This window comes from Oryzias melastigma, linkage group LG24 (assembly GCF_002922805.2).
Source record: "Oryzias melastigma strain HK-1 linkage group LG24, ASM292280v2, whole genome shotgun sequence".
Taxonomy (NCBI): Eukaryota; Metazoa; Chordata; class Actinopteri; order Beloniformes; family Adrianichthyidae; genus Oryzias; species Oryzias melastigma.
The window spans coordinates 3062825-3076844 of NC_050535.1; the positions used below are offsets into that span (position 1 = coordinate 3062825).

A 14020-nucleotide genomic window follows, 5' to 3' on the forward strand; every position below is an offset into this window, starting at 1 on the left:
GAACACGTCCCTGATAATGGTGCATTTTTACATAAATTTGACTATTTTCTTGTAAACTTATGACTTCTCTCTTAAAGAAATCACCTGTTTTAAAATTGTAAATTTACAACTTTAAGTCTCATAAATTTGCGAGTTTTTCCCTCATAAATTTACCACCTCTTTACTCATTAATTTACAACTTGGTCTAGTTAAATTTATTACTTTTTCCCCATAAATTTAGTTAAAATCTAAAATTTATGACTTGAAATCTTGAAAACTTTTTCCTCTTAAATGTATAAAATTTTTTCTCAATTTTTCTTGTTTTAAATTAATACATTTACAACTTTAAATATCGGAAACTTACGACTTTTCTTGATAAATTTTACTTTTTTCTCAAAACTGTACTTGTTTCATAATCATAAATGTAAAAAACAATAATCTCCTAAATATACACCTTATTTTCTCGTAAATCTATTATATTTTCTCAAAGATATTCTTGTTTTAAAATCTAAAATTTATAACAGTCATGAAAATTTACCAGTTTTTTACTCATACATTTTTGACTTTTTTCCTGTAAATTTACAACTTTTTCATCAAATATTTACTTGTTTTAAAATCTTGTACATTTTCAAGATTGGAAAAACCTCTGGAGATACATTTTTTTTTTTTTTAAACTTTTTCTTAAAATCTCCAAAGTCACCACTCGGTTTGTAAAAATGTGACTTATCTGCTGAATTTGCTAAAAGACGCACATTTAGGTCACCACTTTATTAGGCTATTTTGAAGTTTAGCTAATATTGCAGCTACATGCTAGCTGTTTTGGCTAATTTAGGTTTTTTCCTTAAGTTTTTTAGGCTGCTCTGGCATTCAGCTAATATTTTAGCTGGCTAGGAGTTTCAGTTTTCACCCATTAGTTTCAGTGATTTCAGGTATCAGCTTAAGCATTTTTATCCATCAATTTCAGCATCTTCAGGTATCAGCACTAACAAATTCAGTTTACAGCATTCACACTAGCATTATCACAGGTAAGGCTATATATCTAGTTCATAATTATGTTAAAAAGGTCAATAAATGTTCCTCCTGTTCGGCCCTCGACCTAAGGTGTGTTTTGGATCTAGGCTCCCTGTGCGATTGAGTTTGACACCAAAGCAAATTATTTGAAAATCTGATCTGAAGTGAAGTTTCTTTAGCCTTCAAATACCCCTTTAAAAAAAAAATCAAACAAAACTGATGTCTGTCCAAAACCACCGTTTCAGCTGTGATACGATTCTTCACCAAACTTATTGCTTTCCTGCCTCTGAACATACGTGTGGAATGACACAAAAGACTTCCAAAATAAACAGATCTATCCTCCTTGGAGTTTACAGATGAAAAAGATGTGCAGCAACAACTCAAAGGAGTTTATTCTCCCTCGGTTGTTGTCTTGCGGAGCCGAGATAAGGAGCTATCCATCACGGAGCGCGAGGCTGGAGGATTCCATTATGGCGCCGAACAATGTGTTCAAGGTTTACACCGAGAAGCCCACAAAGGCAAAGCCCAAGAACCAATTTCCTCTTACCTTCATGAATAAAGAATCTCATTCATCTTCCTCTGTGCACATTTAGAAAGGCAGACAACAGCTGAGCAGAGACTCATTATCAAGCCGTCTTCAGCGTTTTGGAGAAAAAAATCCGGCGCCTGATGGAAGCTCCTCTGCAGTTAGGAGATAGGAGATGTGCAGAACTGGAATGGATTGTGTCGACTTTCACTTTTTGAGATGTTTTTTTTCACGACTGCTGCATAAATGATGTCTTCCTAATGATTCAGTTACACTCAGGTGGGATTTTTTGGTCAAATTCATTAATTTTTTTCATTCCTGCAGGAGTGACTCAATGTGGCGTCATTCCACATACAGGTATGATCCACATTTCTGCAGCACTGAAAGAGATTTTCTTCCAACTGTTGGTACCGAGACGGTTCTGCTGACCTATCAGGTGGTAAAAGCTGCGACAAAAAGAAGTCTCGACAGTTCTAATTTATTCATGATTTTGTGTTATCGCTGCTTTGAAACTTTTAAACAGTATTCTTATTTTCAACGATGGCATAAGGCAAGACCTTTTGAGAAAAGAAAATGGGGAAACTTTAGCAACAAGTCTAAAATGACATTTAAAAAAAAGTAAAAAAAAAGTGGTAATAAATGTGCATTTTTCTTTAAAATGGTCTCTAAAATACCCTTTAAAAACTGCTGTTAAAATATAAAAAATGTAAAATGGTTAAATCATAATCATGTGGTCATCGTTTTCGCAAAATTATAGTCAGATAAAAACAGAAAAGAATGTTAAATTAATACTTTTTTTACATAATTTATGACAAATTCACAATTTTTTCTGTGACTAAACGCACAAAGAAAACATTTAAATATTCTACATCTTATTGGCGTTTTTTGAGAACAAAGCTGCATTTAAACTTGTTGGAAGTTGTGCAAAAAAAAAAAAGAAAAAAAAATTCAAATTTTTGTGATTTCAGTCTCAGAATTTACTTACCATAAAAGTCCACCTGCTGCTCCATCAGAGTCCAGGTGTTTAATTTACAAGTTTTATTTACTTTTTTTTTTCCTAAGCTGGTTTTGGCCTCTTAGATAGTAAAACCACGGGCTGTAAATTAAATAAATATTCACATTTATCTTATTTACAACAGACCGAACAAGCAAAATTTTATCTATTTATCGAAAAAAATGGGCGATTAGATGTATGACTTTTCTCAACATTTTTTTTGTTTTAAAATAATAAATTTACAACTTAAAATATCCTAAATTTACGACTTTTTCTTAATAAATTTATGACTTTCTTGAAACTTTAGTTGTTTTATAATCATAAATAAAAAAAGTTAAATTTCCTAAATATGACTTTTTTCCTTGTAAATTTGATTTTTTCGAAAAAGTACGTGTTTTAAAATTTAAAACTTATGACTTTAAATCTTGAAAATTTACCAGTTTTTTTACTTATAAATTTGACTTTTTTCCTGTAAATTTACAACTTTTTATTTTAATGAAATATTTACTTGTTTTAAAATCAAAAATAAATCTCATAAATTCGCAATATTTAAAAAAACCTTTTTGAGATAAACTTTCACAAAATATTCTTTGATAAACGGATAAACGGAAAACTTTGTTTGTTTCTCTAAATCTGACTTTTTTTCTTGTAAATTTCTCATGAAGATTCAACACTAGTTTGTAGTGGCCGATTAGTCGACTATTAAAATAATCCTTTATGGTAGTTGGTGAAATTATACCCCTTTAAAAAAAATGTTTTTTTTAAATATTTGCTTTTTGTAAAGATCATTTGTTTGAGGTTTCACACATTTTGTTACAACTTTAGGCGATTTTTTTCTTCCAGAAAATGGATTCAAATCATTATTTTTAAGTTAGGCTGACTATATAGGGTCAGATCTGGATCAGCTCAAATTAAATAAAAAAAAATAACTTTTAAAATTGAAAGTACACTTTGCAAACTTGAAAAAAAATGCAGAAAATGTTCCAATTTCTTTTAATTTTGATCTTACTTTAAATAACTGGCAGAAGAAACTTTGGTTTCAGGAAATTCTGAACTTTATATATTTTTCAAATGTTAAAAAAAGATTTTAAAATGCATATATATAAGATTATAGCCGCATGGACAAGTTAATAGTCACAAGAAAAATAATAATAAATAATCAACAATAAAAGGATGAAAGGAACAACATGGATATCGACAGACAAGAATTTAAACAAAATGTATTAAACATGGTAGAAAAAAAATATATAAAACAAAAAAAAGAAGAGTGGCCTCTAACTGGTTATTCTAAAATCTAATTTATGCATATATATTCAACTTTAACCTCTCCGACGACCTCAAAGACTGACTAGAGAATACGTGTTGCTCTCTTCACCTCCTACAGATGCTGATCAAATGTGTGAATTCTTGTGTAAAACACACAAAAACATGAATCTCTCAGACATAAAAACCGTCAAAGCCCTTCTGGGTCTGACTGAAAGATTGCTCTGTGCCGATTTCCCCGTGTGCCGGGCCGTGTAATGCCGCGGTGATTATTTTCCAAAGCGCGGGGAAAATAAAACTGTCAGGCGGCATAAATCATAATTAATTGAAATTAATGGAACCAGCTTGGGTCTAATCATCAGCCCGTTTTGAGTGAAGAAAAAAAACAAAAATGGATGGCGGCTCCGACTGCATTTCAGGTTTTTAATCATCTGTGTTAATGGGTCGCATTAGTCAGGAAATTATTAAAATAATGGCAATCTTACAGGAACAAACCCACAATTACACAACTAATAAACTTTCCAAAACTTCTCGATGCTTGAGAGCTTGTTGAGTAGAGCGACGCGCGTTTATTAAACACACAGTGGTTGTAATGTACAGAATTTATTGACGGTGAACGTACGTTCTGCTCAAACAAATACACTTAAATAAAGCGGCTAATAAAAGTCAAATGAGAGGAAAATAAGCGAGATTTCTGTTGAAGTTTACTACACATATTAAGCTGATTTTAACAGTTTTTGCAAATTCACACAATAGAGAGAATAAAGTCTACACAAGCTTTTAAATTCTGTCATACAAAAAAAAAATTGTTTTTTAAAAAGACATTTTTACACATGGGCTTATCTGATTTCATCCGGTTCGGCGAGCGGCGCCCTCACTCCTTCCTGCGCTTCTTGTCGTGGTAGTCGTCTTTGGAGCGGTTGCTGGTGGACGGCCGTTTGGAGCCGCCGTGCTGCTTGGCCTGCTCCAAGAACTTGTCCAGACCGAAGGGATCCTCCTCGAACTGGACCGGGCCTTCCCGCCGCTGGCCATGATCGGCGCCGGAGAACTCTTTGTCGGGGGCAAACCTTGGGAAGGGAAAGAATATCGTTGTTCAGACCCATTTCACAAATCAATTATACATTTACAGACAGTTGAAGTAAAACAAAGAAAAAGTTAATTTTATATGCATTATACTTAACTTAAAAGTCAAGTCTTTTCACTAGATTTTATGTCGGAAGCAATAAAATGTGAAAGATTTTCCCGTAACCCATAACTGTCAAAGTGGAAGCTAAAAATTGGAACAGATGTATACTACAAGACAAAACGGTCACTAAAGCTGGCGTTTTCTAATATAAATCAACTTTATTAGCAACCTCATAACCTTAGCTGAATATTGTGCAATAATCTTATAGTGTGTGGGAACAACTGCTGCAATAAATTCATGTTTAGAGTCAAAATTTCTGATTTTTGTCTGTTAAATGCAGCTTTTATTTTGAAGTTTTCTTGTTTCCTCATTGGCTCTCTTCTGTTTTTCTGTTCATTTATTGTTGCTAGCTTGGAGGTTTTATTTCAGTATTCGGGGGAGCTGCTTTAAGAAACTAGAGGATGAATTTTCGATACGCAACTAAATGACTTGGTCAAAAATAGTCTATTGTAGTGGTAGTTTTTCAAAATAAAACTTCCTTCAGAAGGAAGATTATAAATAAATCGAGAATAAAAATGTAGGATTTTTGTGTGTTTCTTTTATTATCTGAGGCTCAACACCAACTGTCCCAAAGACTGCATCAGTCTGTAACTATTATGACATGTTTAGACCAAGCTGGTATACAGATATTTTTTAACCCTTTGGGATAGACTCTGCTGGGCAGCTGTGAGATCAATGTGATAAAACTCAATCAGAAATAAACTTATTTTAATGCTCTGTGATTGATAATTCAATTAAAGAGATGATACGGTAGTTATTTGTAGATTTTTGACACAAATTATTTTTATTTTAATAAATAAGGACAAAAATTGACTGCTGTAATGCAGTGCAGCCGATCCGCTGTGAGGGGCGGAGCCTAACGAAGATGTTTTGCTATTGGAAATTCAATAACGATCATTATTTTATTTTGGGATGGGGATTGTTATGAATTTTCTAAAACAACAAGCATTGGAATTGTATAAAAATTGCGGAAACTCAGTGAAACTCCAGCCTACAGCCGTTGTTCAGACTAGACAGAAACAAACACCTGAAATCCAGCTGGATCAAACTTCTCCAAAAACCTCTCATTATTTTTCACAAACACAACAAGGAAAATTTATGAGGGAAAAAAAGCTGCAAAAATCATAATTCCAGGACGGACATAAATGGACCGAGGTGCTTTTACGAGACAAAATTCTCATTTTTTGGGCTGAAGCCACAACATGGAGCTGTAGGTCTGTGATGTTCCTCGATCAACAGAAACCGTTTAATGAATTCTGTGAATTTCACCTGGAATTTGTCTTGGATTTTCATTCAAAGACATGTTTATTAGTTCGTTGACAAATTGTATTCATGTTGTTTTAATGAAATTACACCTAAAACTTTCATTCTAAGTTGTAAAAACAGTTAAACATTTTTGGAGTTTCCACAGCAAAATAAATCACTTTTTCCAGACGGAATTATCCGTTTTTGCATAATTTTTGGTGAAGTGTGTGAAAACAGCACAGAAAAATGACAAAATAAATGTAGCGTCACATAGGAGATGTTGTGCTGAATAAAATGATACAAAATAAGCAGCAGGTAGTCTTTCAAACCGAAAATACAGAAGTAGATTCAAAAGGAGACAAAAACAGAGTTTTAAGCCCCATTAAATGCACCAAATTCACATTAACTCTCCTTTTGTTTCTACAGCACAGGACTGATCCTCCTGGGTCCTTTTGACCCGAGAACATGTTCAGAAACTCTCCAAAAAAAACATTGTTTATATGTTCTTATTAACTTCCGTACGAACCATTTAAACACATTTTAGTCCAATAATGAACTCTTTTGCTCACATATTTCTGAATAAACATCTTACCTATTGTGGCGAATGAGCGAGTCGAAGTCATCAGCGTATGTGTCTTTATCGATGTTCTTGCTGGGCCTGTAGATGTTGGACGCCATGTCTCTGGCGCCGTGGAACGGCTGGTCGTACACGTTGTACGTCTCATCTTCACCGCCAGCAAAACCGCTGTCCATACCCTGGGAGGGGCCATAAGAGTCATTTTATTTCTAAAAACATGTATTTAATCATTCCCATCTCAACGGTGAACATGAATGGATTTACTTTATTCTGGTTGAAGAGCCGCTGGTCGTACTGAGCCTCGTTGGTGATCCGAGGGTTGGGTTTCCCCAGAGCGATCAGCTCGCTGATGTCTCGGTCTTGATCCCGCAGCAGCTTTGATCTGGGACAGAACATGAAAACAGTCGTCTATGAACAAAAATCAAAGTAGTAAAACTTAAAAAATGAAATAAATGTGATTTCAAAGGTCCCAGTTTGGGTTCTAGATGTTAGTGACCATAAGTCTGATCTACTCCGAGTGGTTTGAGTTTCTCTACAAAGACAGCCGTGAGCAGACGTGCGGTCCAGCAGCACCTCTTATCAGGAGCAGCTCTGGAGATGTTCCGGTTGTGCTGCCTCTCCTTTCTTTTGTCGTGGCGGATCATGTCGCGCTCGCCGGCCTCGGCGTCCTCGTCACCTGCAGACGGTCAGAAGAAACGTGAAGCGTTTCAGTCCAGGTGAGTCCAGGAAAGTTCATGATGTCAAAACAAGAAGATGGACATACTGAAAAGTAGGACTGCCACGATTAGTCGACTAATCGATTATTAAAATAGTCGATGACTAATTTAATGGTCGATTAGTCGTTACTTTATATTATATGGAGTCAGAGTGTATTAAAGTTGAAAGTTATAATGGCAATCTGCTAGCTTTTTGGACTATTTTGGTATTTATTAAGGTTTTTTAGGCTAATTTGGAGTTTGGCTAAAATTTCAGCTGGATGCTAACTGTTTTGGCTAATTTAGGAAATTTTCACTTTTTTAGTCAAATTTGGAGTTTAGGTAATATTTCAGCTGCATGCTGGCTGTTTTGACTAATATAGGCGATTTTTTTTTGTTTTTTTGTTCTTTAGGCTAATGTAGAGTTTAGCTAATATTTCAGCTACATGCTAGCTATTTTAGCTAATTTAATTTTTTTTTTCTGTTTTTAGGCTAATGCAGAGCTTAGCTAATATTTCAGCTGCATGCTAACTGTTTTGGCTAACTTGAGCTTTTCTTTCATTTTTTTAGGACTAATTTGGCATTTAACTAACATCTTAGCTAGCTAATAGCTTCAGCGTTTTAAGCCGTCAATTTCAGCATTTTCATCTTCAGCTATCAGCATTAGCATTTTCAGCGGCAAAATTTAGCTTACAGCATTCACACTAGCATTATCACAGGTAATGCTATATATCTAATGTTTAGCTAGTTTAAAGCTAATGATGGTTAAGATGTGTGCTTTTCATCCAGTTTGCACACGACCCGATTAGTCGACTAATCAGAAAAAATAATCGGTGAATAGTCGACTATTAAAATAATCATTTGTGGCAGCACTTCTCAAAAGAATTTCCACTCACCCTTATCGTGTTGGTTTTTGATTCCCGCTCTTTGTTCTCGAGCCTTTTGAGCCAAATCCCTCAACTTCTCCTCCTTCTTTTCCTTCTCCTTCTGGGCAATCTTCTTCTCCACCTGGGCGCGCATCTCCACCGCCTCTCTGGCCTAAAAGACGCAAAAAGATTTAAGTCAAGCAGAATGTGATAAACTTCCATTTGCTTGTTTTTAAAGCTACCTTTCTATCAGCGATGTAAAGGGCCTCGGCCAGCTTGGCGAAGTTTTCGTTGATGTGAACGGTCTGCAGACCCCTCCCGTCTGCAGCCAGACGTTTGTCCAGAGGGATTGTGTAACCCTGTGAGGCGCAGGACAAACTTAAGCATTACTGTAATCTTTTCACACAAAAACAATCAAAATAATTTGTCACCTTAGCGTTTTTCCAGTTGGAGATGCACGGAGGAATCTTCCACTCCTGCTGCTCTTTGACTGTCATCTAGAACAAAGCGAGAGCGTTTATGAAAACACTTCTGTTGTTTGGCGCAGCATGAAAACACAGACATCAGAAGGCTTCCGTTGTTTTATCAGACTACCTTTCTGCTGGGGGAATGCATGACGGGTGCCGGGGGCGACGGCGGTCCTCGAGGAATCTTTTTGTTGATTCTGAAATTCAATAAACACGGTTCTGCTTTCAAACAAAGTAAATCCACGGAGATTCCTGCGAATGTTTCACTTTTTAAAACTATTATTTTTATGAATTTGCTTTAATACACAAGAGATCAATCATAAATACTATTTATATCTGATTTAATTCTATTTATTAATTAATTAATAACGACTTTTCCAAAAAGTTCTCTGCAGAATCTTCACTTACTTAAAGCGAGGAGGCTCCATGGGGTCTTTCTGCATTTCCACCATCCGGATCACCCTCTGTTTGGCCCCCGAGTTAAAAGCCACGCCTTGCTGGGACGGGGTGTACCTAAAAAAGGAAAACAACTGCTTAGTGAACGGGATTTTCAGGCACCTTCAGTCTAAAAATGCAGCTTTAATTGGTGAAATGTTACATGAATATCCAATTTGATTTACTGATTTTATATCCGTATACGAGGATGTGAACAGTACAATTTGTAGTAAAGAAAATCAAGGACTAACTTAAGTGTGTAGTACAATGGAAAACATTGTTGAATAGAATACAAAAAAGTACTACACAATAAACATAACAACACAGCCCCTCCAGGATCTTTATGTTATTTTTAGTGATTGTTGCAGCACAACCCCCCCCCACAAAATTTAAGTATTTAAAAAAAAATAATTTGCAAATAATTGGATGCACACATTTTTGGTGTTTTTCCTCCATTTTTTTTAAACTGGATTCCATGAATGGTAAATGTTGTTTTCTGTGTACTTTTGCAGGTTGAAAAGTTTTCTTCGATCATCGACTTTCGTTTGTGCTCCAACAAAACGGTTAACCTGAACTTTCATGAGGAATATTTGCAAACCGTTGTAACAAACCGACTGTTTGATACTTACTTTATATAGTTAATTTTTAAAAAACTTTATCCGCCGTGTAAGCCCAAGAAAATGATGATATTAACCATGTTTCAATTATTAGACAATAAATATTTAGGCTTTAGCCTCTAAGCTTGAGTGGTAGATTGAACCTTTACAAAATAAGAGCACCTGCCCAAGTCGCTGTGATTGGACGAAATTTCAATGTCGAGAAAGTATGGAGACAAAATAGCATCACCCAAATTTTGGAGACTTTTTAATATTAAATTTGGGGCATATCATTTAAAAAAAGTGAGAAAATGTCAATTTTCACAATCTAAATTCAAAGCGGCTGAATAGAAAACTGAAGACCCAGCATTCTAGCAGCATTTAAACGCATCACGGACGAATCTTGGAGAAGTGAAAGGAGTCTCACCTCAGATTTGTGCATAAATGCGGTTTTGTGTGTGCGTAACAAGTGATCTGTGCGTGTAATTAGTTTAAACCTGTAGTAATTTTATTTGTGCTTGTGTAAATTGGATTTTTTTTATTTCATAATTTTTTGTATTTATGCACAAATATTTCGCAAGAGTTACAAATCAAAAACTATGCATGCACAAACCAAGGCGAGTCCATTTTCTCTCCATACAAAAGTTGCAAGAATGGGTTGAATTTGTGTAAATTGGTGCAATCACAAAAAAAACACACTACCTGATGTATTGTGCAGGAGCTTGTTTGTCGGCGGCCCTGACTGGCATCGCTGCAGCGATCTTTTGAGACACCTGCTTTTGTAGAGCGCTCCGAGTCTTCTCCGTCAACTGCAAAGCGCATTCATCCACAACCGTGAGAAACTCCACACACTTACCGGTAATTAAAAAAAAAAAACTACAACTATAAAGATTATGTATGCAAGAACTTGAACAAGTTACCTCTTGTACCGCCTCCTCATCAGGCTTCTGAAGGCCGGAAGCGTCTTCATTAAGAACTTCTTTTGGAAGCAGATCAGTGTACTTGCTGTAGACCACCTACAAAAATGAAATTCGAATTATGTCACCCATAAAAGTAGCTGATTTTAAGTTGCCAAAAATGTAAAATTAGGGTAGATCGTGTGAAAATCTGTCAAGTCTTATAATGAACCTCTTTGTGGATCTTAAGCACAACAGGAGCTGAAAAGTAACTATACCTTATCCTTAGCTTGTCCTTGTCTGGCAATAGCATCATACTTGATTTTCCCTTCTGCGTCCACTTGAACTGCCAGAGCGTTTGAGGTCTTCTTTTTCCTGCCCATCTCCAGAGGAAACTGGGCCACGTGGATCTCTGGGAAAGCTCCTCCATCTCCAAAGTCCTAAAAAGCACAGAACATCTGCCATAAACACAACAGAATCCACCGGATCGAGGAGTAACTGGAGCTTACCTCAAACGCGCGCGGAACCCAGCCTTTTCTGTGCCCGTAAGGAGGGGGTTCTTTGCGGGACGCAACCAGCGCCGTGGAGTAGGTCTTCTGGGTCCGAAGCCTCTCCTCTGCGTCCAGCTGGTCCTGAGACAGCTGGGTCGGTGCCGGTAAAAAGCTGGGGGGCGAAACAGTGGAGAGTCCGTCAAAATAGGTCGTCGTAAACGCGGATTAGCGTTTGAAATTATGTATTAAAAGTGGTAGCAACAACAAAACGACAGTTTAAAACGACATCAAATACATTTAGTTTCATTAATAGATTAAATAAATCAAGCTAACTTTAGAGACCATAGCTGCGTGACGATGGTACACAAGCTAATGCTAATTTAGCTATGCCAACTCCGTTTAGCTAGCTAGCATTAGCTAACATCGTAAACCCGTAAAGACGGAAACTTTTGGAGCTTAACTAAAGTTTTAATGTTTAATATTAACCCAAATACATTTATAACAAACACAGAATGGCAACAAATGATCGTAATTTAGTGTCTTATCCGTCAAAAGGCCTCATTCAGAGACTTACCTCGTTAGAGACATTTTCCTTTCTTCCTGAATATTGAAGTGAGCATGCGCAGGAACAGGCCATAAGTGAAAAGGACATCAGGGTTGCCAGGTTGGACAAATAGCAGCTCAAATGCAGCTCAAATAATCTTCAATTCGATTAAAAGCATACTACAACATTTTTGTTTGTTAGAAAATGCAAATGCCAATTGACATTAAAAAATCAAGCTTTTAAATAATTTTATTTTTCCCCAACTTTATTCTAAACATGACACCTAATTCTTGATTTTTTTTTTATTTTAAAGAAATGCCAATCATAATATTTAAAATATTAAAATGTTTAAAATAATTGAACAACAACACTGTCATATTTTTCTATAAATAACAATTTTGACTCATTTTACTTTTGGGAGCAGCACATAAACGTTTTTGCCAAAATTAAATACACACTGGTGTATTTTATTTTGAAAGGAACTTGTATGTTTTTGTATTTTGAGGATCAAAATATGCGATATTTGAGTAATAAACCACTCAGACAGTAAATAAACGTTTGTCTATCATTTTGTTAATTTATCTGACATGTCAAAACAGTTTAATCAATCCAGACTAAGTCATGGCAGTTGGAGAGAAAAGAGGCTATGCCAGGTCTGATGAAGCTTAAAAATATAAAGTTGCATGCTAATGAAATACACATACTTGAGATACAGATATTTTACATAAAAATATGATTTTTTTGCAACACAGACAACATTGTTTACAGTTGTATGTTTTTTCTGTGTTAGAATTTCAAATGTTTTAATTTATCTGAACACACCTTCATTTGAACCCACACAAGATGGAAACTTCTTCGATTTCCTCTGGATTATTTTCATATATAGTGAAAGGCATCATTCATATTCAAGGAGGAGATCAGACTGACGGGGAAACTTGCTGAAACAGAAGGAAGTCCCTCGGGATCTAATAGAAAACAGGTAGTCAGCTTATTAAGCCCACTCATGGATGACTGATTTAATATCCTCCTTTCTTTCATGCAGGTGTGGGGAGACATGAATCCACAAAATCTATGGATTTTTTATTTATTTATTTGCTTTATTGTTGTTTTCCTCCAGTGCATAATGTCTCTTGATTTTACTAAGTCCCTCTTAAGTTTTGATCCCATATTTGTTTGGGTTTTTGTTCTTTCTTTGGTATTACTTGAAATTCTAAACAAATGGGATCAGGCTTGAACCAACACGAGAGAACGGGTTAGACTATTGGACAGGTACGCCTAAAATTTAGCAGAAAAGTTTGTAAATTTTTTCCTGAACTTTGGGATCTGGGTTGCCATGAAACAGGCAAGTCCTGACAGTAAATCTACAAAGTAAAAGAATTTTTTTATTCTTGTAAATTTGTTTAATGATTTGTTCTTTAACCGTAAGGGGAACTTGGGAGTCCAGAAAGACACCATACATATAAAAATATTATTATCATATAAATTCCTCCCTATTCAATGATATATCTAACACCTCACAGTAAAACTGCAAAAAATATGCATTTATAAAATAATAAAATGATTTAAAACTATGCATTTTGGTTAATTCATTGACCTAAATGAATTATTTGCTTTACATATTTTTTTAAAATTATTTTTCAAAATCTTTGCTCTAAAAAGTTTGCATACCAATTCTGTTTGTTTAAGGTGTTCAAAGATGATCCAGAAACACCTAAAGTAACATAAACCCGCCTTTTTATGTTTATCCTCTAAAAAGATGCAGGCAAATTGTATTTCATCTCCTCTCAACCTTGATATTTAAGCTGGATTAATGAACGTTTTACCAGGAAATGTGCGCCCACATGGGGAATTTGAGTGAGTTTTGTCAACAAAGGGGAAATTATCGTCTCAACCTTTCTTCTCTCCTTCTTTGTCTTTCTATCGACTGAATAAAACTTATTGTTGTTTTGCTTTTTTTCTCTATTCTACAGCTCATTGTTGTAGGCCTGCAGGTAATTTAGGCCCACGAGAGCCGTCTGGTTTCAAACACTGTCTGTGACGCACCGATAATTAATGTGTTTAGCTGTGAATAAGAAAAAACAAGGTTATGTCAAAGGTATCAAATAAAGAGCTTCCTTGAGTTAACCTTCAATCGGTGAGTTTGCCAATCACATCAGTTCTTTATACAAGAATGAATAGCATTGTTTTCTATTCGAAATTGAGGATTTTAGCTTCAAAGTATTTGCTATGAAACAAACATAAGAGTTATG

The 14020-nt window shown here is 35.4% G+C and overlaps 1 protein-coding gene across 1 annotated transcript; it reads right to left on the minus strand.

Moving 5' to 3' along the window:
• Nucleotides 1-4182: 4182 nt before the first annotated feature.
• Nucleotides 4183-11937, minus strand: snw1 (SNW domain containing 1). The gene is made up of 14 exons (XM_024291675.1): nt 11802-11937; nt 11246-11399; nt 11015-11176; nt 10761-10856; nt 10543-10649; nt 9218-9322; nt 8937-9006; nt 8774-8839; nt 8585-8701; nt 8373-8514; nt 7355-7457; nt 7046-7163; nt 6797-6960; nt 4183-4840 (listed from the first exon to the last, which is right to left on the minus strand). Exons 1-14 carry the CDS (start codon nt 11813-11815, stop codon nt 4648-4650), a joined length of 1611 nt encoding a protein of 536 aa, XP_024147443.1. The 5' UTR covers nt 11816-11937; the 3' UTR covers nt 4183-4647.
• Nucleotides 11938-14020: the final 2083 nt, after the last annotated feature.